This window comes from Ursus arctos, unplaced genomic scaffold (assembly GCF_023065955.2).
Source record: "Ursus arctos isolate Adak ecotype North America unplaced genomic scaffold, UrsArc2.0 scaffold_21, whole genome shotgun sequence".
NCBI classification, from domain to species: Eukaryota; Metazoa; Chordata; class Mammalia; order Carnivora; family Ursidae; genus Ursus; species Ursus arctos.
In genome coordinates, this window is record NW_026622886.1 from 15,719,217 (window position 1) to 15,745,469 (window position 26,253).

The 26,253-nt window shown below is 42.6% G+C and overlaps 1 protein-coding gene across 6 annotated transcripts in view; it reads left to right on the forward strand.

Moving 5' to 3' along the window:
- The window catches only part of ANKS1B (ankyrin repeat and sterile alpha motif domain containing 1B), a 1,053,061-nt gene that overhangs the window by 972,311 nt on the left and 54,497 nt on the right, over nucleotides 1-26,253 (forward strand). For 3 of the 6 annotated variants that reach the window (XM_044384494.2, XM_044384495.2, XM_044384496.2), the window contains exon 19: nucleotides 1,299-1,478. In XM_044384494.2, the coding sequence (XP_044240429.1) occupies nucleotides 1,299-1,478 (180 nt within the window). Of the gene's footprint in view, nucleotides 1-1,298; nucleotides 1,479-20,489; nucleotides 20,565-26,253 lie in introns of all 6 variants that reach the window. The other 3 variants (XM_044384493.2, XM_044384497.3, XM_044384492.2) reach the window with 2 other exon arrangements.

Consider the following 26,253-nt stretch of genomic DNA (forward strand, 5'->3'; position numbering starts at 1 on the left):
GCTTCTGCTCCCTCTTCTGCACGTGTCAGGAAAGGCAGTGATAGCAAACTGTGTGCGGGAGCCCGGCACCGAGATGGAACTCCCAGCAATGAAATGCCGTAGAAAGCCTCTTATCAGTGAGCTTCAGCAAACAGCCCAACTACGGCTGCCAACGCAGCGGAGGACTGGGCAGGAGAGGAGCTGTTCAGATGTTGAGTCTGATTCCGTTTTAAAGGAGAAGAAGTGCACCACGATGTCAGGGAGTGCAGGAGATGTGGCTGGAGGAGGGAACCAGGAGGAACACATTGAGCAAATTGGGACACACTGGGACATTTGGAGACTAGTTGGGGGCTTTGGGAGCAGTGAAAGTAGAAATAGGACCTATTTTTCTTCCCAGTAAGGGAAGCCTCAAATAAGTTAGGGGGGAAATAAGGCTAGAAAGGGGTTATTTGTCTCACCTTCATTTCGCTACACGGAAGGAAGGAAAGTGTAGGTGCCATCAGTGTAAATATCCTAAAATGCCTCTTTAGACGAGTAACTCCTCCTGCTTACTCTCTGAGCCTCTCCCTCTGTTTCCCTGGAGGAGATTAAGGAGAACAACAAACAGATCAAAGACAGAGATTTCCCCAAAAAGAGTGCAGGATCTTAATCTGTCAAAGGAGGCCCAGAACATCTGGGGGAGAAGTGGCCTGGAGACCCAGCACAATCCAACCCTCCTCTGACTTGCAGACACTAGAGCCCAAACTTCTGCCGCCCCTTGTCTTCCTTCTGACCAGTTTCCCTCAGCTTGAGTCATCTTTGCTGTTGACACGCATCCTCTGTCATTATATGCATTGCTCTGCAGTCCGCGTGTGACATGCTGTGTCTCCATGCTGTGTCCTCTTCCCTGCCCCATTGCCACACCACCCTTCGATGGAGAATCAAGACCCATTAGGTCCCATCGGGGCTCTCTGTTCATGCGTCTACCACAGTGAGGATACTCTGTCCACATGAAAACATACTGCCCTCGTCAACACACGATAGTGTCAGGGGTGCCCAACATACGTGTGTCTCTCTCCTGAACTCCTATGTAGCACTGGGTGCAAGGAAACAGAGCCTGATTGAGTATCCTTTAAACTTTTGACCTGAAATACCTAGGGGGAAAAGTGTTGCCTAGATCACGCCATTAATAAAATGGCGGAACGTCATCCATTCCTTGGCAGTTGAATCAGAAAATGACTCCCCACCCCGACAATTTGTCTTGTCAGTATTTCACGATTGTGAAAGCAAAGGTTAGCCACAAGAACATGGTATTTATTTCATGATGTATTTCCATTCAGGATCCCAGTGGTAATCACACTCCTCCTCAGTTGTCTCCATCACTTAGCCAAAGCACTTACACCACTGGTGGCTCCCTAGACGTTCCTCACATTATCATGCAGGGCGATGCAAGGAGGAGAAGAAATGAAAACTACTTTGATGATATTCCCCGATCAAAACTGGAGAGGCAGATGGCCCAGGTAAGGTATTAAAAGCCTCTGTGATGTTTTTGCCTTTCCCCCATATCAAGTAATGCATTATGATATTGAACACTAGCTCACAGTGAGCAGATGGCTGTTGTCCACCCAACTGGAATTTTACCATTTTATGCTATGGCTTTCATTCCCTACTCACTTGAACCAGACCAAAACAGACCTTCCAGGGAGTGGAATGTATACACAGATCCTTGTTATCCGTTCTTAGGGGAGAGATCGATCTCATTGCACCTAGAAAGTCTTTGGGCCAAAGGGAGTCATACCATGTAAGAATCGAATCATAATGAAAATGAATAATAAAAGTCTGAGTTATAAGACATAAGTCAGTCAGATGACAGAGCAGAAGTCGGAGGGAAGTATTAGCTCCTCGTGATGTGGTTAATTTCCTTCCAAGTTAACATACTTGTGCAGAATTGCATTGGCTCATATTGTCACCTCGAGGAGTTGAAGGTGATGATGCTGCCTGACACGAAGAACTGAAAAAAGAAACCTTTCTGTTTGGACCTTTCCATGGTTTTTGTAGAGATGTCGTGTCTAGCCTGCCCTCAGATTGCTGCTCAGAAACTTGAGTCAGCCATAACCAAACAGCAGAGCTGTTCTTAACACCATTCAGATGGCCAGCTAGCTCTAGAGTCTCTCTGAGAATTCAGGGTTTGGATTTGTTGATAACGACTGGCAGAATCAACTCTTTTCATCTGCCTCCTAGGTTCAGACTGGTGTGTTAAGAGGCTTCTCTCTGCCTCCCACACCTAAGATGAGAATCTTGAGGTGAAAATTTGACTGTAATTGCTTTGCTTTGCTTGTTAAATATTTTTCTCAACTGTTTGGTGAGATTCTGTTTTGAAAAGCCTTCGGTAAATATTCTGTGCTGCCTCTCATGAAAGAAAAATGTGAAGAGAATGTTCTGGAAACCATGGCTCTTCTGCCTGCAAATGCCCTGGAGAGAGAGGGTCTGGTATATTGCAGCTCCCTTCAGCTCTCTCAATATTGAATTCTTCTCTGGTTCTTTGTGCAGGGAATGGCAATGTTAGGATTACGGACAATCTTTTATTGAAGGGAGATGAAAATGTATGAGATACAAGAAATGAATAATTTTCCCTTTCTCTCTTGTTAAGTATTAGCTTTTAATCTTTATTTCTATTTTCACTGATGTTCTTTTAAAGAGTCTGAAAGCTTTTTCCCCAAGCTGTTCAGATATTTCCTGCTACTTGTTAGTATTTATGGATCACATATCTGGTTAAATTTCTCTAATGACAGCATTTCAGAGACATGGTTTGTTTTAACTTGGAGCCATGTCGTCTTTATGTATTAGTACAAACTGGGTCTTTTCTGAACCTTTCCCTTCCCTGGGAAAAGGAAGATTCTTTGTTAAAGACCATTAGCTATTATTGACTCTGCCAACTTCAAAAACAGAATCACCTATCTGAGATCCTCATATAATCTATGAAATTTCTGCATATAGTATGGTTTTTTCAAAGAGGAAGTTAATTCCTCCCCTGCCTGCATGTGAACACTCAGGGGGAATCCTGCAAGATTGCTCCCTTACCTTGTCCTCTTCATGAGATTCATAAACTAGGGCCGGTATTGAATAGCCCAGCTGTTTTCCTGTCACTCCAGTCAGAAGGCGTCCCTTCGAGGAGCGGTCTCACCCTCGAGAAAGTTGAATGAACTTGTATCTGGCCAGGTGAGAAAGGTCCAGAAGCAGAAAGAGGCTGAGATAAGTGGGTGGACGGACGCGGTGAGGCACGGAGGGTCTGTGTGGATGTGCTTCTTTTCCTCGTGTGTACTGCTCGCAGTGATCGAATGACTGGTGTAGACATAGGCCACCATCAGCAGCCAGGAGCGTATTAGACCTTTCTGAGATCCTGCCGCTCGGCACAGCACTTTCACTGCAGAGAAAATAGGAGACAGTACTACAGGAATCTGATCAATAAGAACAAAGGATTCTGGGATCGCAACTCTTTCGGTTGTGTTAATTGCAGTTTTTTGTTTCTCTTGAGAATGTTTCCTAGTCTAGAAATGCCAAAAAATCATGGAGAAATGAATGTGTACCTTTTAAAAATAGTTTAAAAGCTTTAGCCTGTCAAAATACGAAGTACTCCGTGATTTTGTTGTTGAACAGTTTTATTTAAGTACTTTTCTACCACTCAGCCACTCAACTGATGCTTTTTCTTATCCTTCCTTTCCTGGGCATTTGCTGTAATGATTTTTTAAATCCATTTGCTTTTTTAACAACCTGTCATATCCACTCTAGACCTCATTCTTCCCCGAGGTTATATGCTTAGCCAATAAAATTGAGTCTTCCTAAAGACTTGAATTAGAAATTAAAATTCGAGGGGCGCCTGGGTGGCTCAGTGGTTAAGCATCTGCCTTCGACTCAGGGCGTGATCCCGGCATTCTGGGGTCGAGCCCCACATCAGGCTCCTCCGCTGGAAGCCTGCTTCTTCCTCTCCCACTCCCCCTGCTTGTGTTCCCTCTCTCGCTGGCTATCTCTATCTCTATCAAATGAATAAATAAAATCTTTAGGAAAAAAAAAAGAAATTAAAATTCGAGTAAGCAAGCAGCTAGTCACACCTCCTTCCAACCAGGAGCTCAGTCCCTGAGGTTCCTTCCCAGGGACTTTCTCCCAAGGGGCTTACGTAGCAGCGTGGGTAGGGCTTGCCTCGCCTGTCTCTTTCCCACCGAACAATACAAGTCCAATCTCAGGCTTTCTTACTTGAAGGAAAGGAAAATGCAAGTAAGAGAAAATCACCAGCCCAGATCCATGTTCCCAGAAACCCCTCTACTTCAAGTAGCAGGGGCCCCACGAGAGTGATCTGGAATTCTAGTCATAGGCCAGAAACCTCGAGTTCTTGGTGGTGGCAGTAATTCGGAGGATGTTGCCTTCTTGAGGTCTGCTCAGTTGATGTTTGCAAGTGCTTTGCTTCACTTGGAAAACCAATGCTTAAAGTGAAATTGAGATAAATTCAGTGTCCCCTCCGCTATTACATTTGTTCATTGGCAAATGATTTTCAGAAGTAACACTAGGGCGATGCTTAATTGCTTGTGTTCGACTTGAACCAATATGAAAAATACCTGTCTTGGAACACAAAGGACTTTAACTATTGTGGCTGTTGTTTGCTTTTATTCTGATACAAGCAATATTCTGGCATCAAATTGTCTTAAATGAATATGTGAGAGACAGAATTGAGTTCAGGACTAAGAACATTTTTTAACCCACTGAACGTAATGATGTAATCACATCTAAACAGTGGGTTTCCGTCACGCTGAAAACATTGCTTTTCTAGCCTACAGTTCTAAATTGGACTCATTAGCTCAGAAGCCCTGCAATGCTCCCACATCACCACACCTCTAATACATGAATGTCGCACTCACATTTGTATAATAACAACTCAGAGCTTTTATATTTTCCAAGTGTTTTCGCATCTGTTACCTCATTTTAGGGCAAATGAACTACCCATACAATCACCCATGTGCCTATTTCACGAGGCACGAGAGCTTCTCTGTCCGAGTTCTGAGGGAGGAAAAAGCAAGTGAAAATATGGAAAACAGATTAGAAGGGGGACAAATATTTCCAGTATTTAAGGCCAACTCGCAATCTTTGGAAATTTTCTTCACTGTTATTTAGAAGTCAGAGTGCTCTTGGGTTCCTGGGTGGCTCAGTCGGTTAAGCGTCTGCCTTCGGCTGAGGTCATGATCCCAGGGTCCTGAGATCGAGTCCCGCTTGGGGCTCCCTGCTCAGTGGGGAGCCTACTTCTCCCTCTGCTGCTCTCTCTCTGTTTTCCATGAATAAATAAGTATTTTAAAAAATAATAACTCTTAAAGTGAATAATAAAGGAGAGTAGCGGAGCTAATAAAGTTTAGGGACCACATTCTCCAAAGTTAGGAAGAAAGGAAAAAGGGTGTCCCTATGTGAAACTTACCACCATTTACAGAAGGCCTTCATTTACAAAGAATACTTACGGAAAAATGAAACACTGCTTCTATTTTCACAAAATAAAAAGGGCTCCTAAGTAGTAAGAGAAATACATATCTTTGCCTAAATTTTAGCTTGATATTAATGAAGAAAATCCATAATGTAGAAGTCCTTGTGGTTTGAAGGCTCTCATCTAAATAAAAATATCAGTATTGGGGGGCGGTTACCTTATCAGATGCACACAAACCTGAGAAATAGACATTATCCACATTTTGGAGACAAGGAGGCTGTGAAACCACGTGACTTGCGTGGTCCGGGTTACACAGCCAGAAAGAAATCAAATCAGAACTTGCCCGGGGGGGCGCCTGGGTAGCGCAGTCGTTAAGCGTCTGCCTTCGGCTCAGGGCGTGTTCCCGGCGTTCCGGGATCGAGTCCCACATCAGGCTCCTCGGCTAGGAGCCTGCTTCTTCCTCTCCCACTCTCCCTGCTTGTGTTCCCTCTCTCACTGGCTGTCTCTCTGTCACATAAATAAATAAAAAAATCTTAAAAAAAAAAAAAAAAAAAAGAACTTGCCCGGGGATTATGTAAGACACTGCAAAGGCTTTGGGGGAATTGCTCCTCAATCAGTAGAAAGTTGATTCAGCTGGAAGTCTGATGTTTCTTGATCCAAGCAGTATTGCTTAGTAAGTACAAGTGATCACTTACTTCATTATTTGAAAGCATTTTGCATATTATATGAGTTCTACAAATATCCGTTCTTTTGATATTGTCAAAAGAAGAGAAGTGGAAACGGGGCCAGATAGAAGCCCTGCCGTGACCAAATCCGTGCCTGGGAGTCCACGTGCTTTATCTTATCTAATTCTCACAACGGTGCGTCCTATGCTCCAGGAAGCCCAGGTGGGTGAGGGGTTGGCCTCGTGGCTGGCGTATGACAGAGCCAGGCCTCACACTCTGCCTACCTGACTATTTCCTGGTTCCGCTATGGCTCTTGATACCCTGTGGTATCTTCCTTAGATGATATAAAGTCAACGAGTACGAATTTCCCCTGTGCTACAGTAGATTACAGGTATGTCGGCAGAGCAAGCAGAATGAGGAGAAAAGCATAGTTTAGTGGAAACTTATTGAATCAGCTTTTTTATGTATCACCATAAAATCCTGTAATGCAAAACTCTAATGGTTATTTGTTGAGCCTTTTAGTGGAGACCCCTCTCTGCACATCTTGGTAGAGCCCTGCCCTTCCCCTGTGTTTGTGAAAGCTTTGCACGGAGATATGCGGCGCACACGGAGAAGTCCTTGTGTGTGTTTTCTGCAAACAGTGGCCGCTGTTTCCTTAGGGGCTTCGTCCGTTGGAGTTCTCACTTGGTTTCTTTCTGGCCGTGCAACTTGTACCAAGTCATGTGGTTTCTCTGAACTTCAGTTCTCTTTAAAATGTGGATAAAGCCTGCCTCTGGGATTTCTGTGTATCCGATAAGATAATTAATGTGAAAGCATATTCTAAACTGTAAGTCACTGTATTAATACATAGATGATACGACTCTCAATTCAGGTATATCACCTGTCAGTCCCTAATTCGAAGGTCCCTGGTTCATCACAGGGCCAGTCAATGCCAAAGATATTAGAAAGGTAGGTGCTCACTCAGATGGTTGTAGCATTCTATAAACCATCTTTTTGTTCCAGTATTATCCATGCTTCGAACATATATGGACAATGGAATTGGAATTTTGCTCTTTATTGTTTTAATTGTATAAATATGAAGGCTGTCGAGGAACGTCTCTCATGATGGAGAAGGGGATTCATGAAATGACCACAAAGCCAGGAGAGGCAGAGGATAGATGGAATAGTTCTCTACAAATCTGGGCTACAAAAGTATGTGGCACTCCTTAGTCCCCATCACCTGTTTAACCCATCCCCTACCCCCCTCCCCTTGCAAGGAGCACCAGGTGTGGATGGAAGTGTCGAATCACTTGCACACCTGAAACTAATATGTTAACTAACTGGAATTTAAATAAAAACTTTTTTTAAAAAAAGTATGTAGCAAAGAATATCTTATAGTAATGGCATGTTATTAATATTTTAACATAGTGAGGTAAAACATTAGTGAGAAAGAGGGATTATTTTTTCCTTAAATGAAGTTTAGAATTTGTTTGAAATACAGTCCACAAAATTAGCTAGAGAGACATGGCTATCTCAAGCAAGGAGGCAAACGCTTAGCCATCTTTGGGAAAGAAGGAAGATGGTAATGTGTTCTTTCATACTTTCCCAGGGAGAGAAAGTCTATTGTTTCTGGAAATTCTACCCACTGCTCTGGCATTATGGGAATTCACAGGATCAGCCTTTAGAAAATAGCACAGCTATGCGCAAGGAACAGCATTTTACAAAGCAATTTTCCCCCAAACTGATAAGTTTTCTTATTAGTGTGTTAACATCAGATTTTTTTTTAATGCTCCTAAGTTAACGGCTAGTTTTTAGTATAGATTTTTATCACCTAACCACTGCTCAGAAAGGCTCAGCCTGTCCATGGCTTCAAAAGTTTCTTCCACGAGGGTCTAAAGAGCAACTCCTAATGCTTAAGCACAGACAGATAATATATAACCAAAAAAAGAAGGTTAAGAATAAACTCAGTAAGCTCTTCTATCAGGAGCTTCCGATTTGACAGCTTGTTGGGTTGACAAGCTGACATGCCAGCTTCAGAAATGACTGGGGATGTTGATGATATCTGTGCCCCGTTTCCTGCCGAGAACTCTAGACCACCAGCCATCGACTCCCAGGGCATCACACCACGCAGAAGTGGAAAACGTTGCTTTCACAATTGGAATTTAAACCTGACGTGTGTTCACTTTGTTTATCAATATGGACAGTTAATCGCCTCTTCTCCCAATATACACTGCTCTCTCCCTGTGACAACTTTGGGGTGGGAAATTCCAATGTGATTAGTGTCTTTTGGGAAACATTAAAGTGTTACTGTCTATCCTATACGTCAGTTTGGTTTTTTGTTGTTTTTTTTTTAATCATGGGAAGAAGTGGGAGAATCACTCAGAGGGCTTCGTTTTTAGATTCTGATACTCATCTTCCAAGTCTGGATTCTTTCATTCTCTGTCAGGTCCATCAGTGAGGCAAATTCGACGACCAGAAGTTTGTTCTGACGCATGCCAGTCAGACCTCAACAGCTCCATTCAGTCCGCTAGAGAAGCTTTGATGTCTCCGCCTTCCCTCGGTGTCCTGGTACTTACCCAAAGTGAAGGTTCCCCATTAAAAACAGACCACGAATTTTTTTTTAATCAGTATAAAACAACCTATTTTCAACTGAATCAATTAGAAATCTGACAGTATCTAAAAACCCTATTTCGGTGGAATTGACCTCGTGATATTTAGTGGTGCCTTAGGCGTGCTGACAGTGAGCAGCTTCTTTACAAAGAGGCACACCAGGCTCTTTTCCACTTGTTAAATCTTTGGAATGTTTCTCATTATATTCAGTCCAGTTCTTGGGTTGCGCAGGTCAGAGTTTTGGCTGTTATTATCTGACCTTGATAAATTTCAAGGGTAGGAGAATTCTCTTATCCTCCCTCTCCTTCTTCCTTTTCTTCTTCCAACATGTAAAAAAAAAAAAAAATGAAGACAAGGTTTTTTAATGTCTAGAGGAAACAAGGCTGATTATGCAGTCCTTTCTCAGTTAATTCCATTTGTAGATGACTGAAGTAATATACCGGGGGGGGGGGTTCTTCTAGATACATGCAAGTAACGAAAGACCTCAGGATGTCTTAAGTTAAAAACGGCGTGTATTTGAATCATTTCACCGCCAAGTCCAGGGAGACCTGGGTCCGGGTGCTCCTATGATGTCTTGCTCTTGGCTCTTCGTGTCTCAGCTCTCCTCCCCTCTGGGTTAGCTCTTCTCCCAAACAGGCTTTCTCTATATGAAAGAGTTTCAAATCCGATTCCTATTCAACTTGAAACTACAAGAAAGAGGGCTTATCTTTCCAAGAGCTCCCCAAAAAAGTCCCAGGATTGAGTCCCATTTGTTCAGATCATCCTGTTTTGGATCACTTATCTGTCCAGAGCTAATTACAAAAGAGGATGTGTGTGTGTGTGTGTGTGTGTGTGTGTGTGAAGGCACAGGTCATGTGCCTGGAGGGGGTTTTAGCTGCCTCCATGTGCACCACACAGACTGAGGGGTGGGAAGGGAGCCCCCCCATGGACAGTCAGAGTGCCATGACCAGAGATGGAAATGGCTTCTATGCAGGCAGAAATAGCAAAAGTGGGCCCCTGAATAAACCCATCCTGACATTCTGAGAATGTCTGGTAGAAAATTGTCTTATCACATGAGTATTGATTTTGGTGGCTCATACTTATAATTTGATGAGCTTTTTTAAAATACCAGATTTGAAGCCATGAGATCAGGGTTAAAAATCCCATCTCTGGTATCTCTTACCTCTGTAACCTTGAGCAAGCCTTTAAGCCACTCAGAATCTTAGTTTTCTCTTCCTAAAATGAAACTAATGGCCATCTCATTATTTTTTGTGAGGCACAAGTAAAGGAGTAGTTGTCCAAGTATTTTACAGACTCTAAAGCTATACGTTTGGGTTGTTTTATTAGAAATTATCATTATTTTGAGAACACTTCTACAGTATGCTTTTTCAACTAACAACCTGGAATAAATACACTGTAAAGTAAAGTTCGTAATATTTAACTGTGTTTTACAAAACCATTTCTATTCTCCAGCTCCTAAGCCCAAACTAATACCTCTCCACTGATACAGAAACAATAGTTCTAATTTAGGAGTTCGAATATTCAAGAATTTCCTATCTGTGTTATAACCCAGTTAGCGTTGGAGCTCTTTGGAAAGGATTTATGGATGATACCCCTATTTAAATACCTTTAAATACTTTATGAGTTAGCATGCATCAAAATCTATCAGTATATTTTATATTTAAAAATTTTTTTCTCTTATAGTGAAGGGTATGTTGGCTATGTAGTAGCGGGGCCTGACTCTTCCTTCATTTTAAAATTCCCTATAATAAGCACTCTGTAAATACTTGTTGACCAGATTCCTTTACACAAGGTTATAGGCACCACAAAGCCACAGGTTTCTAGGACCCCAGATTAGACACAAATTGGGATGGTCTTGGATCTTCTAGGAAAAGCTATCTGAAGCAGTAGCATGTCCCCTGCCTAGTAGATCTGGTAAGTGAGCTCATCACCATTATTGTCAGAGGCAGCACTAATTAATACAACTTATAATGTATAATTATTACAACGCTCAAAGCATGGAGAGTTTATGTTGCTTACCCAAGGCCACACAGATTGTAAGAAGTGGAGGCAGGATTTGGACCCAAGCAGTCAAGCTTCCCACCCTGTGCTCTAACCACTGTGTTGATAAACGCCTGCACTGTCTCTATCCAAACTTCGTCCCAGCAGACATGACACATTCTAAAAGTTCTAGAACCCCAAAAGTCTCTAGTGCAATGTTTTGAGTCCTGTGATAAATTCTATTAATAATACCTAACGTTTTATGAAAATGTGAAATTAGTAGAGAATTGAACCTCCAAGGTAGCATGGATAAACTTTGTCAAGAAAATCCTTCGCTCTTGGCATCTATTTTCTCATTCTTTACAAATCAGGAGTAGCAAACAATTGCTTCTTGTAAACAGTTATGAAATGGCGTGACCCCTTTTCTGTAGGGGTCTCCAATGAGGTTTGAATGCAGCATCACAAAAATTTGCAGTAAATGTGTTAATGACTAGAAGATTCTTCTGCACTTCTTCTTTTTATTATTATTATTATGTTAGTCACCATACAGTACATCCCTAGTTTTTGATGTAAAGTTCCATGATTCATTACTTGCGTATAACACCCAGTGCACCATGCAATACGTGCCCTCCTTACTACCCATCACCGGTCTATCCCATTCCCCCACCTCCTCCCTCTTCTGCACTTCTGCTAAAGAAAAGCAGAGAATCTGAGGATGGGAAGGGGCCGGAAAATGTATCTAGTCCTGTGACTTAATGCAGCACCGCTTCTAATACACCCCTTAATAGACAGCCTTAATAGACGACCCTTGTCACTGGGAAGGTGACCCCAAGTTTGTGAAGCAGTCCCATCACCGTTGGGAAAGTTCTGATACAACTTTTGCCTTATGTTGAATTGAAATAAGCCTTCCTAAAACTACTACCTAGTTAGTTAATGCTGTCCTTCAGCAAACATGAAGAATAAATCTGTTCCCTTTGCTGAGAATAGTTCTTTAAGACTAAAGAGAATTTGATGTCTTCCCCTCACTCTGTTCATCATCTGCAGCTCCTTGCCAGTATTTCTGAGAAGTAGGATGTGGACCCCACAGCATCCTGATTCCCCAGCTCTGGGCACGTCTGCTTTGCGGTAGTTCATGCTTAACAGCAGTAACAGCTTGTTCATTCCTGCTGAGCTTTTCTTCACAAAAATGCCCCAGGCTTTACCAATGGCCGTGAGCCATGCCTCCCTCCTCCGCTCTCAGCTGTGGGGGGTGTGTGTGTGTGTATGTGTGTGTGTGTGTGTGTGTGTGTGTGTGTGTTTAACCTTAATGCAGGATTTTACATTTACATTACTCCTTCCCAGCAAAAACAGTTTTATCAAGTTGTTTATCCAGTAACCCTAGTCTATCAATGTCTTTTTAAAGCTTGGTCAACGCTCAGTGTATCAGTAGTGATACCCCAACTATGTCATGTGCTAATTTAAAAAGCTTACTTCAAACAAGCATGCCTTTCCAGTAATTTCTCCAGTGTGGTGATTTCAGCATTGAACAGAGAACTGAGGGAAAAACTGCAGTCTTCTACCAGAGACCTCTTGGGTTGGCATCATTCAGGCTCATCATTCAACTAGACCTCGTTCTTCCATATTTTCCCCACGGATAAGATGGGGAAATAGTGGGGTCTCAACATTGGTGAATGGCCTCGTCCAATACCTTTTCGCTACCAGAGGCAGGAAGCAGTGTTGAGCGTCTAGCTAATCAATGGGTTTAAATAAAGAAAATGACAGCCTCAGTTTGCAAGAAAGGAACATAATGTATGAAAAGCTGTTACAGGCAAAGAACAGTATTACGCTGCAAAATCCGGTTCCTTCGCAGCAATTCACGTTATGATAAAAAAGCTGATCACTGCTTTTCTGAATGAGTTATTAATATTTCTGCTTCTTAGTTGTTCTGAAAAATGTGTCAGTAATGGTGGCATCCAAAGTCTGAGGTGGAACAAGTAGAACAGCCCATATTGCAATAAATAGCATGATCCCAGTTGACTTAAATTCCCCGCAACGTGCAGAGAAATGGGGGAGCTGTACATTACGATCCTGATAGCACAGTGTTCCTTTTTTCTCTCTGCTTTCGTTTTTCTGAAGAAAGCTCATAAATAATTGTGTATTGTCATTTAGGGCTACAACTGCATATGAGGGAATGCGGGTTATATATGATCTCTGCAAATGAATAACAGAAATCACCTAGCCTGTGTGTGCTCTCCTACTTTGGTAGCTGAGGGCTTATTTTATGTGCTGTCAGTACCAGAATCAGTTAACAAGGAAGGGAGGGAGAAAGGAGGGAGGGAGGGAGAGAAAGAGAGAAACCTGTAAATTTGGGCATCATCGGAACCTGTATCGTGCCAGTGGACTTAGGATGGGACCAATAGCCGTATTTAGTTCTTCCCACTTTTGGTAGATTGCTGAAGGCTGATGCCAGCAACAGCGGGTCACACAGAGAGAACTGTTGGCCTGACTTTTCACTTCCAGCAGGCAATCTGTCCAAGAATTGCCCCATAGACGCAGGGGAGGTCATGATCATGAAGGTTTGGTAGGACTGCTCTTCAGAGAGGTGGAGAAATGACAGGAAACAGCATTTTCTTGAGTCCAGTATTCCCTGCAAATGAAATAGTCAGTCTGAAACTTTTTTTTAAAAAAGGGTCAGTGGCAAGTATGTAAATAAATAAAATATAAACAAAAACCAAAAACCCTGAACTGGAGACATTCGAGTGTAGTTGAATCTGTGTGCGAATCGCAGAGCCCACGGTTAGGGGAGAGGAGGATGGTTCCTGAATCGACGGCAGGGAGAAGGAAGGGATCCGAGGCTGGCCCGCGGCCTCTGCACAACTCAGGAGAAACCGAGGATTATGATTTTCTGGTTTCCAGGCAGTGTTTCCGTTAGTGCCCGTGGAAGAAGAGGCTGCGGGGCTGTCCTTGCTGGAAGAAAAGGTGCAGAGGTGTCGGGTGCATTAATCCTCGCCCGAACCAAGTCTCTTTGACCCCATCTTTTGACAGATCTCATTTTAGTCTCTGCTAAGGAGCCGCTGAGTCTGCTGGCTGCTGACCGAGCGTTCCTTTGTTAGGGTGCCCTTTCTTTTTTTACCTTTGAAGCTGTTTTGTTCGCTCTTCAAGTTTGTTTTTGTTTTATTTTAGAAGCGCTGTCATCCAAGAGAAGGAATGGACTTCATTATACTTTTAGCTTTCACCCTGAACCTTTCCTATTTCTTGTCGGATTCTTTCTGGTCAATTTTCAAACACCCCAAAGTGTGAAAGAATTATGACAAATATAAGGGAGAAACAGAGAAAAAGGCAATTTTTTTTCAGGGCTAGACCAAGCCAGAAAATTTCATCTCTGGTAGAATCTGACCGGAGGGCTCTATTCATACAGGTTTCTTTATTAAACTAGCTACACAGTGTTCGCAGATGCCTGGAAGGTTTTCAGAGCCTAATTGGCGTTGGTGAGTAGATTGAGCTCTTGTCAGCTTGTTCCATTCCAAGACCCACCGTCAGGCTCTGAATCCCAGTTTACTACTGGTCCTAATGGTGGGAAAGGGATTGTGTCTGTAGCAATGTGCATTCCGTAGACAGTCACTTTGTGACCCATGCCTTGTGCTCAAAGGAGGCAGTAACTATCTTGGAATGATGTCATGGTGCCAGGGAGACAGATTCCTATGCTCTAAACTTTTTTTAAATGTTCAATTTCTGCTTGAAAGAATAATCCTTTTAAGTGTGGAAAATGTAGACTGAATTTGGACATAATATGCTAGGTGCTCAGGGAAGGTGACATTGGAGTAGAGCCTGCAGGAAATGGGGAAACTAGTCCCACAGTAGTTGGAGGAAGCCCATTTCAGGCAGAAGGGGAGACGAATGCAGAGGCTTGAAGCAGGAGTGTGCGCTGCTGTCCAGAACCAGGTAAACCAGAGGAATAGTAGGAAAGGAGAGCAGAGAGGTGAGGCCAGGGCTGGGTGCCAGAGGATGGAGATGCTCACAGGCCATTCATTGTCAGGACTCTGGATCTCCCCGTGAGGTCAGTGGAGCAGAGAAGCATGAAGCAGCTTTCATTTCAAACAGATCACGTTGGCTGTTGTATTGAGCATAAGCACTAAGGGGGCAAGGGTGAAAGCAACGAGACCAGTTTGTAAGCTAATGGAATAATCCAAGTGAGAAAAGGTAGTGGCTTAGACCAGGCAGTGATAGGAGGGTGAGAAGACTTTAGAAGTCGATTCAACAGGACTTGCTGCTGGATTAGATGAGAAATGTGTGCAAAAGGATGTGACTCCCACTGGAAGAAGGGGGTTGCTATTTGCTGAGACAAGAATGCTTATGGGGAAGATGAGGTAAACAGGAGCTTGGTTTGGGCATTTAAGGGTAAGATGCCTATTAATCCTCAAAGTAGAGCAGTGTCAAGAGGGCAGCTGGATATCCAAGTGTGGAGCTCAGGAGAGGTCTAGACTGGAGATACGAATCTGAGAGTCAAGACTGGGTGAGACCACCTAGTGCAGCCAGAAAAGGGAAAGGGATCGAGGATGGATGCTCCGGGGACCAGCAGATGACCACTTATAGGAACCGGCAAAGGAGGCCAAAAAATGGAAGGAGCAATCAAGTGTCACAGGTCAAGGAAAATGAAGCGTCAGATTTGGCAGAGTGGAGGGTATAGAGAAAAGCAGTCTCTGTAGAATGGGCTCAACTGAGGACAGGAAAGGGGACATGGAGACAGCATAGGCACCTCTTGGGGGTTTTTGCTTCTTAAAGAAGAATAGAAATTGAGTAGAAGCTTAAGAAGGAGGTTGGGTCAAGGGAAGGAGTCTGTTTGCTTTTAGTAGAAGATGTGACAGCACTGTTCGAGGTCCAGTAAAGAGGGGGAAAACGGATGACGAAGAAGAGAGACTAGATCATCAGCTGCTGGATTGCTGCCAGCTGAGCAGAAAAGAAGTCCACCCTTAGGAAGAAAACCTTGAAGATAGGTACTACGCTTTACGTTTTGTCATTAGATTGGAATGCAGATGTGTTGTATTTTCTGAACTGAATTCCTGGTAACCTGAGGTACATGGTGGTGACAAGAACAAGACTTGTGTTATATTTTAAGAAAACATTCCAGAGTCAGCACAGACGTCTAAACTAAAGGTAACATGATATGCCTTTGCTTCATCAAAGAAATCAACCTTCAATTATTGACTATATCTCCATTATAAGACTACTGTGTCTTTCCTTAATCCCCATTTATTTGGATTTCATGGTAATTCAGGTTCAGATAAACTAAGTTAGCCTGAGAAATAAGCAAATGAAATTTGCAGAGGGATGTTTAACACCCATTTATAGAATTGTTTCCAGGCTCTGTACAAGCAGGCCTTTAACACATAGGTATACTAATTTCAGATGTTCCTTCTCTCTTCAACAAAGTGAGCAGCCCTTTGTCAGCCTTTATCAGGAAAGGTGAGAACTGTTCTACCAAGAAGTCTGCAAGATTAATATCTGGTGCCTTTACCAGAAATGTGTCGACAGTGACATCATTGACTAAAAGCACAAGTGGCAAGAACAAAGCCGACCAACTACAAATGATAACGAATAGTAGTAATTAATATTCCTGTCTTGCTTTATTGTTTGTCAAGAAACTTTGAACACATTCTAGGGTTCCTTTGATTCAGTCAACACGTTTGATGGCCTTCTGTGTTCTAGGTGCTAGAAATTTAGTTGTGAAAAGTTCCCTCTCTCATGAAGCTTAACATGAGCTGCAGAACAAACTGACAAAATAAGTAGGTCAAGTACTATTATTATTCTTTACCGATGTAGACTTAATTAAAACTTAGATTTAAGTCACTACTGTTCCAGGAATTTGGGCTCCCGATGAAATCTTATCACCAGTATTTTCTTTCTCAGAACTGTTCAGAACTCAGCACTTCAATACAAGTTGTACCGTGAAATATTATCTTCATAAATATAATGAAATTCTGTGATGGAAATTTCTCTTGCATTAAAAAAAAAACCCATTCCAACACTCAGTCTAATAACCATGTGTCTAGAAGAAGAGCCATTTTATCTTATGAAGACGCCAGTTTTAGCGAATCCACCTAGAGTAACTGCTCTTTGAGCCTGATGAATTATTTACTGCCAACAGAATTACTGTGATATCTGAAATGTATCAGCATTTTCTTCAACAACCTCCACAACTAAAACACAATTAACTGCCTTTATTTTCAACTCTTTTTTTAAAAATCTGACTTTTTACCCTTTGCGTTGAGTCAATTAATTGCTGGACCTTATAGAGGTTTTATTTTTTCTAAGTGTAAGACATAGCTTATAAATGAAAATAGTTATTGTAACATCTTTAAAATGTAGATAAGGCACATGCAAACTCTCTTCAGGGTATATGCCTAGAGGAGAGTTGTTTTTCTTTATTGAGAAAAATTTTATGTGAATTTTAAAGAATAAACTAAGTGATGCATGAGACCCTCTCTTCCCTCAACTCTCTGGTAACTCTCTCTGACTATCGGAAGATAATTTTCGTGTGACAAACTTTAAGTGGGAAATTTCCTATAGATACTAAGTACTGAACATTCTCAAGAGAAATCTGCCAATAATGGAGGCAGCTACCCTGTTCAGGATTGACCAGAAAGTGGTGAACCCAGCCGCAGGCAGCTGCCTATGTGGACAGGCAGAAGACTGGTGTTGGGGAAGGGCAGAGAACTGTCTCAGCCACTGAGGAGAGTACACGGAAGAAGAGAGAGGTGTCCCCATATACTCAGAGCCTAGTGGGAAGAGCTCTAAGAGGAAGGCTCATGCAGAGTGGGGGAACCTCCCAGAAGGGGAAACTGGCATCTCATTCTACAGTCGGACTTCTGATAGGCAGATGTGCCAACCTGAGCTGAAGAAGAGAGAACTGGAGGGACATGTCCCAGCAGAGAGGGATGTGGCCACAGAGCAGCCTGCCCTGCATGGCCAGGCTGTATGTATGTGTGATGTGGGCGGGGTGCAGGAGGAGGCCGGGTTATACCCGCTCCCCTGTGTCCCAGCCAGTGGGTGAGCATGGGCTGTAGGAGGGCTGAGTAGAGGTTGGAGGAAGTCAAGCTGGCGACATATTTCTCACAACAGGAACTGCACAGTGGGGACCCCCAACCCCTTCCCCAGCAGAGCCCTCCAAAGATCTCACACAGATACACAGTAGAACCTGGGTGGGACAGGATGGTTGCACCCCCTACAAGAGGACATCGGAGGCCATGTTAGCGTTACCCTGGGAAGCAGTGCAAGCCGTCAGAGAATTCAACCATAGCCGGATAAGAAAAGAGGCCCTTGTCCTTCTCCTGTACTCTCCTCCCCAACAAAGGGCATGAAGGAGGTAGAGCTTGGGGTGGTGGGTATCCACGATGGACCACACCACCCCACTCCTCCCTACTCCTAGTGGAAGAACGAAGGAGAGGAGGACAAAGTACAAATCAAGCCTCTTCTAACCACCCTGGGTTTTTTTAAGCCTCAAGCCTGGCCTAGGGTGAGGGAGGGTGACATCTGAATCCGATGACACTGGCGTTTTATACAAAATGGATTCTTAGTGACTCAAAGTGACTAGGAAGTTATGAGGTCTGCCCCAAATGTCGGGTGGCCTGGTACCCATCAGGGAGGGGAGACTGGGCTGGCCCCTTTGGGGAATAACAATTTTGGAGCCCCAGTGGAGTTGAGACTGTTCCTGAAAACTGGTGCTGCTTACATATACTTGTTCCAGGGTCTGTACAACCAGTTCATGTAACAGGAGACTCCCTTTGCCTCCTTTGCCTTCCTGTGAGGTCAGTGCCGCACTGGCACTCCTTCCCAGCCATCCCAGCAGGCTGACGTGTTGTGACACTCCCTTGTGTCACCTGAGCAAGCCACTTACCCTTTCTGAATGTCGGTGTCTTCACCTGTCAAATGACAAGTGGTTCCTGGGTTACTTCTAGCATTAAAAGCCTGTGGAAGTTGGGGCACCTGGGTGGCTCAGTCGCTTAAGCGGCAGACTTGATTTTGGCTCAGGTCATGGTCTCAGGCTCGTGAGATTGAGCCCCACATCAGGCTCCGTGCTCAGTGGGGACCCTGCTTGAGATTTTTCTCTCCCTCTCCCTCTGCCTCTCTCCCCCCTCCCTCTCTCTCTCTCTCTCAGATAAATAAATAAATCTTCTTTAAAAAAAAAATAAGTCTGTGAAAGTTGTGAAAGAATGAGCTCAGAACTGTGGGAGAGCATACTGAAAAGGTGAAAAGGTACCCGCCGGCATGCCTGTTTTTGCCACTTAAGAATGTAACCCCACCAAAGCATGGAGGTCGTGTATTTAAATCAGACGGCAGCTGGTGTAGGTGAGGCTGGAGGCTGGAGGTGGAATGGGCACAAGACTTAACTTGCTAGAGATTGAATTTTTGAAAGGTAGGAAGAGGAAGATCCCGTGTGGAGAGAAAGCAGTGAAGTCTAGAGAGGGAACTGAGAGTAGCAGAGCTGGTTTAAGTGGGAGGTGGTTGGAGTTGCCTTCGGTCAGACCCCAGGGATCTTATTTCCTTAACAGAATGCCAATTACCTAACAATCTGTCCCCAGCAAGCCATCCAGATGACAGAAGGGATGGAAAGCAAAGATGTCTGGGGAGCGGGGGATGCCACTGTCACCGGACAGAGAGATGTTAAATTTCTGGTGAGCGTTTCTGGGAGGGTGGAGGTAGGGAAAACGTTTAGCCAGGGATAAGTTTCTTTTCCATAATTCATTTGCTGATGCGATTGTTCTTTGCCGGGCTTCTAAACCATATTGTGGTTATGTTCTTATCTCCTTCCTGCATGATCTTTGTACGGCCTGCTTGTGAATTCTGGGGATGTTCACGGTGCTTACTGAGTAAGTTTAGGCATGCTGCCATTTTCTGTGATTCAATTTCATGGTGTCTTTTAGAATGATGGAATTCAGGAAAAGAGCTCTATAAAGATCAAGCCAGGAGTCTCTTCGGTTTATTTGGTGGTTTCTGCTGTAACTCCTGGGAGGGGGGTTAGCTTGGCATTTGGTTCTAAGCAAGCAAACATTATTGCCTTTTAATAATTGTTAATTCTTAGCTTGTTAATGGTGTGGTGGAGAGTCGGGATGATGGAGCTCATTATGGGCTCCCCAGGGCTGCTCCCCAAAGTGTCTGCTTTAGTAACAGACCCCGGCTTCCTGACCCCAACCGCTCCCTGCCCTAGAATCCTTCCTGCCACCTCCCCCACCATACCCTTCCACTGCCGAGTGGCCAAATGATGCTTCCCCCCTTGTCAACCACAGTTCTGCCCTTGAGAACTCTGGAGGGAGAAGGATCTTCTAGGTTTATCAAATGGAGCAATGACTAAGTCCAGAAAGTCATTTTATTACATGGTTTGCTTTTGGTCATCGAAGATAAGAAAACAAAAATATTTATTCTGCTCTAGTCTTTTTCCCATCTTTCTTGAACTCCATGAAAATATTTATCCTCTGAAATGAATGATGTGAAGAGGGAAGGTATTTCCATTGTCTTTGGCAAATGTAAAACAGTTTGCTTTTTCCAAGATGCGAATTTATTGGTAATCTCCCTTAATATAAAACTAATGCCTAAATGGTCTTTTTTTTCCTTCCCAGCCAACCCAAAATGCTTTTAAACAAAAGAATGAGTTGGAAGCCAATTATTAGACCTGGGCATCCTAAAACATTTTTTGAGTGTGTGTGTGTATGTGTGTGTGTGTGTGTGTGTGTGTGTGTGTGTGTTTAAGAAATGTGATTCTTTGCTTTTTATTATTTTCCTCCTTCCCTTCCTTGATGCTACCTTGGTAGCTGCCATGTTCTAAATATTGACAAGATGAGATAGTTTTCTGTTTATATCAGCAGTCGTCTGTCTGTGAGATATGGACGAATCAGAACGCTGGATTTCCTTTCTCAGCCATCCATCAGGTTCATAATGTAAGGTTACAAATGGTTATTTTCTTTCCTGAACTTGCGCTATGTAATGTGTTGCAAAGTGTTGTCAGTAGCTACAGGTACTGTGTCCTGGCAATGCAGAAAATCTGTGATGTCTAATGACTCCTGAGATCTTGTCTCTTACACTTCATTCACTGTGCCTTGTGACCCGTTGACGTGCAAACATTGTCCTAAAATGAGAAACATACCTGATTTTTAAAGTCTGCAGTTAAAATCTGTCCCATGTGAGTTTTGGCTTTCATCCCAGGTGTCTGTGTTAACTTGCTTTTACAGGAAGAAGGAAAAGGGTAAATTGATATATATATACGCACGTGTATATATCAGTGTTATTCTTCCCCATCTCGTACTTCCCCATGTCCATGGGCTAGTCAACCCATTGTCTCCAAAAGTTCTCAAAGGTTCATGTGCTTCACTTGTGAGAAATATTTGAGTCTGATTTGCACGATATTCTGTATACATTTTATGCAAGCGTGGGAGGGATAGCCAGGAGAGGCACTGTTACAGCTACAAAGTGGTTCTCAGCCTTTTTTCCATTGGACAATACTGAATTGATCTTTGGAATGTGTGTGAAATCATGACCCATTTTACTCTGAGCTGCGTAATATTCAAATGTTCACAGCTTACCTCTGCATACTTAAAAAAAAAACAACAAAACCATTTTTGTTTGGGAAGTAGACATTTTAATGTTTGGTCTTTTCTGTTTTGTATCTTAGAATACAATCCTATTTTCATATCCTATTAAATTTGTCCCATTGGCTAGCCCGCTGACTGAGAGGTTGAGACATTTGGTTGAGAATCACTAGGCAGAGCTCTCAGGGCAGCATGTGAAGGGCCTCCTTTCGGGGTGCCACGTCAGGCACACCCCTCCTGTGCATGGGACTTCTGGCTCTTGGGCTCATGGGGTCTGTACATCGCCTGATGCTCCGGGGACCCAGCAGTCCCTCCCAAACCCATAAACGCTAACGAGTGCTTTTTCATGTTCAGAAGTGGCCATCTCTGCTCTTTATCATCAAAAGGAACAAATTTAGTATAACCAGCTGCATTTGACCAAACTAGCATTCTTGATTCTGGAAGATTTTTAAAAGACCTGCTGTAGCATCCTGTTTCCGTGTGTGTGTGAATGTTTGTAGGAGGCCCTTCCTCACATTCACATCCAAACCCATGTCTACATATTTATAAGCGTAGAGCTCTGTGGAGCATTCTTCAAAGCCCCAGAGATCGCAGACGATAAATGTTATCACATACATCTTATGGACGTTTGGGTAGCTCATGTTGGATCGATATGTGTCAGAATTCTTGAAAGTGAAACCCTAACCTAACAATCATCATTTAAAATCATTTTCGTTTTTCATTAAGTGTTCTGAAGAAATAGAGAATAATGTTTGTTAATATTCAGATCTAAATTTATAAGCAGGTAGGTGGAAACAGTTCCTAGTAGAAAAGATTTAAAAGCTGCTATTTAAAAAAAAAATCAATTAAATCCTCATTTTTAAAAATTTCAAAAAGAATAATGCAAGGCTTGGAAAATGCCGCACCTTTCTGTTCATGTTAGGAAGCTAAGTCATCACCCTGGCTTTTAGTTATTTACTGACATCTTTAGGAAATGTTTTTCTCAAGAAGAAAATAAGGATAGAGACAATGTTCCCTTCATAGGCATAGAGCATAGAGCATATGTGGTATCTTCAGTTTCCTTGTTTGGAGGAGAGAACTCGGCATCTGCCTTACGTATCTGGTGCATTTAAACCAAAAGCCATGCAGTTTTAGCACCTCTTGGAATAAAGCAAAGTTTAAAGGCTGCATTTTAGACTCTGACATCCAGTAAAAACCTATTTGTAGACTTTTGTGAATTTTTTTCCTGGGTTATAACTAAATTCAGTTAGTGGTTTTATACTTTTCAGCTGGTGGGATAAAAGATATTTGATTTAATTACATCACATTAGGTGTGGCCCCGCTGCAGCCCTTCACACCCGGCCAGACTGCACATGCCGAATTGGCAGTTGGTAAATACTTGTTCAACAGAATCAATTTTCCATTTAAAGCTCTAATCTCAAATTACGTTTTTTCTTTATATTCATAGTTTAATTTTTATTTGAGTGGGAAAGGATACTTAACGATGTCCATTTTCCTTTGTTTCACTGATAATATCCTAAAGGAAACACATACGTACATACCAAGTAGGTGAGGTTTTACGCCATGAGCCAATTCTTGGAATATTAAAATCATTCAATACATGAACATAAAGGAAAGGTTTAAGTATTTTAAGCTCTTAAAAAAGTAGCCTGAAGACATTTAGTAAGAGTGCCTTGAATCATTGAATTTCTCTTCTGTAATTACTTAAGCCTTTTAAAGAGTACTGCCAGTCAGTAATAGTTTAAAACAGAATTTTACCCCAACCTTTTCCTATTTTATTTTGTTTTTCTATTTAAATATAATTGCATCACTGTTACCTGTGTTTAGAGCTACTGTTCGTTAAGGATAAAGTTTGATTATAAACCATTCTTTGAGGCAAAAGACTTTTTAGGTCTGTTTGATTTTTTTCATATTTAACAAAATTTATTTAAACCGGGAAATTATTAAACTAATTTTATTAATTTACCTGGATAATTTTTATTAATTTACCTGAGGAAATACAGGTACCATCTCCATATGAGTGTACTATTTTACAAGACCTAACGAGGGGCCTCCCAGTTTGGAATTATTTTCTAGCTAAGGTAGAAACCCTAATTTGCCTTTTGGTTTCTTTCACTGGTCCCTACAGGATACTGCCCTACCCACTTCCTCCGCAGCTCATTCCTGCTGCAGTCCAGCCTCCAGTCCCGGTGAGCCCTAAGGCACCCTTGCTCTCTGAACTCGTGTTTTTACTGTCAGTGGACCCATGGAAGCTGTAACCCGCCCCCAAGGCCCAGGCCAGACCTCCCACTGGCAGTACTGTGTCACCAAATCTGTCTATTCTCATGAAATTAACTCCAGAGAGAAGACTCAACACCTACAAGTGGAGTCTTAGAGATATTCTTTGGTCTAAAGCTAAACACAATAATAATAAGTTGATGAATTTCCAGGAAGCAGATAAATTTATTTTTTTTTATAACTTCAATCTTAACACATTTCCCTCCTTTGAAAATGAATGTCTGGAAATGGGCCTAAATATGACGAAACTCAGTTCCTATTTCCAGAAAGATAGATTCAGTCCCTATATAGAGAATGTAAAAATACTTGGACCGGAGCGATGTTTCAAGGCCACAAGGAAAATAAAGTTAGGATTGTATTTCTCTTCCCAATAATTTCCTCCCCTCCCCCATAGCACGTAGGGGAGGCCCTGTCAGATCACTCTGAATTCAAAGCAGGCGGCTTGTGATTTCTGGACCCAGTGGAGTCCTGGAAGAGCAGATGATGGCGCTGCCTAAACTGAGTTCAATGGATGTGCCACGAGTTTCTTCACGGGGTTATCAAATAAGAGGTTGGGATGATTTCCAGACTGAGGTGGTATGTGCTGGGGCTTGTTCTTCCCAACGTGGCTGCTCTGACTTCTGTGGATGATGTCAATATTTGGATCAGCATTTGGCTGTAGTTCTGCTTTACATGTATGGAACTCCCATTGAAGTTTAATTATGAAAGTGCCTGAGTTAATTCAACAATTAGAGAATGAGTTTGCATATGATTTGCATGCTTAATGTACTAACACCTGAAATGTCCCCATAACCCCAGCTTCACCCCACTCATCCTCACCCCCAGCCCTATCCCCAGCCTTTGCCCCGCCACCTGTGGTACCCCCCAGCTCCTGCCATGTCTGTTCAGGCTGTTGTGAGAACTGCCTGTTGAGCTCGGCCAAGGGATACCTCAGCTAAACCAAGACAGGGCTAACGTGAAGATCTGACGCTTGGTTTCAGTGGTCACCTCAGCAAACACTGGATCGAAAGATCTTTTAACGTCAACCAGCTCCTCCTCTTGTATCATTCCACGGAGTTGCGTGCAAACTTCTGTTGTTCTGTTAACAGTGTTACCCGTGACTTAAATGTACAACACCTGTTTGCTGTGTTGTTGTTTGCTTTATCGAGGGAGGGGAAGAAGGTGAATGGGGCGGACTAGAGGATTTGCTGGATTTGGGGAGAGCTTTTAATTAAGAACTCCTACCTGCATGTTTCCAGAGTTTTAACTATAGGTATTATCACCTAAAGGTTATTACATTCAGCTTCAAAATAGTATTGAAATCCGCATTTTCTACATTTTCAAATTTCATCCTAGTTTTTTTTTTTAAGAGCAAATCACAGCCAGTTGAATTAAAGACTGAGAGATAATACAGACCAGATGTTTGAAAGGGAAGGAAAAGATCATAATAGGCAGCCAGAGGAAAACTTTCGCCTAAAATTAATCGCAGCCAGTCTTTTTTTTTTTTTTTTTTTTTACAAAATTAAAGTTATAAAGAGAAAATTCAAGAATGAGTCAGGGATGGGTCATAAGATAGACAAAAGTGCTAAAGTAATTATTTCAGGTAAAGTCTTAACAATTTCAACAGACAGTAGATAGGAGAACCAAGCCACATGCAAGTAAATTAGCAACTAGAACAAAACTAACACACAGAAGGGCTTAGACTAGAGCATGAGGAGCTCCGGGGAATCTGATAGGCCACATGCTCCAGTGAGAAGCCAGTGAGCTCGCAAGATACTAACTGCTCTTCCCGAGTCTGGGAGTGACCCATCTCAGGAAGAGCTTCAGGTTCTCTGCCTCAGTGAAAAGGCCTGTGCATTCCTGAGGGGCTCGAGAATTTTCTTCTAGTTTTTCAAAGGCAGAAACTTCAGAAAGCAAAGCCTGTGCCTAACTCTTCCCAGCATCAGCCGCCCCTCATGTGCCCCCTAACGTAAGTCCAAACTGCGCAGAGAAAATTAGAATGCTAGTCCTCTTCCCCAAAACACACGTCCCGTTGAAGCCATTCCTGGAGACTTGTGGTTTTTAACCTGTTGGAGTTTCTGATCCTTTCAAAGAATTTAATGAAAGCTGTAGACATTTTTCTTCCCCAAAATATACACTTACATCCAAAATTTTGCATTCTTATCCTAGATTCCTTGAAAATCCTCCTTAAGAAACCCTACAGTATCAACCCATTTGCTAGTACTGCTGTGGAACTTGGCCTCTGACCAAGGTTTTACTTGGTTTGGGAGCTCATGAGACCTATTTATATTCTTCCAACTCCTGAGAAAGGTTAATTCCTTAATTCTACAAGAGCAGCCGAATCCAGGTCAAAAGAGAGTGGCTTTGGAAATCTGCCTGTTGTCTAGTTTTTGTTAATGTCCATTTGAGAACAAAGAACTGAATTTCGAGAAATTAGAATCTTTACCAAGGAAAAGAGTGAGAACTCCCCCATATATAATATCTAAATCAGACTAGAACCCAGAAAAGACCTGCCAACACCAGCCTTTGGCTTTATAGATGATCATACTAAGCCATTATAGTGATAAAACTGGTCGAGGCTAACCCATGGACAATGATAGATGGAACGATGGGGTGTCTTCTGTCTTAGCGGGTATATGCATTATATGATATGCCATCAAATATGCATGTGCTTGTATTTGTGAATTAAGATCCTCAAGTACGTGCATATGCACATATGACCAAACTTGGCACTTAAATGTTTATGATTCGTTTGTGCTCTAGGTTTTCTGAGAAAGGTAGCTGA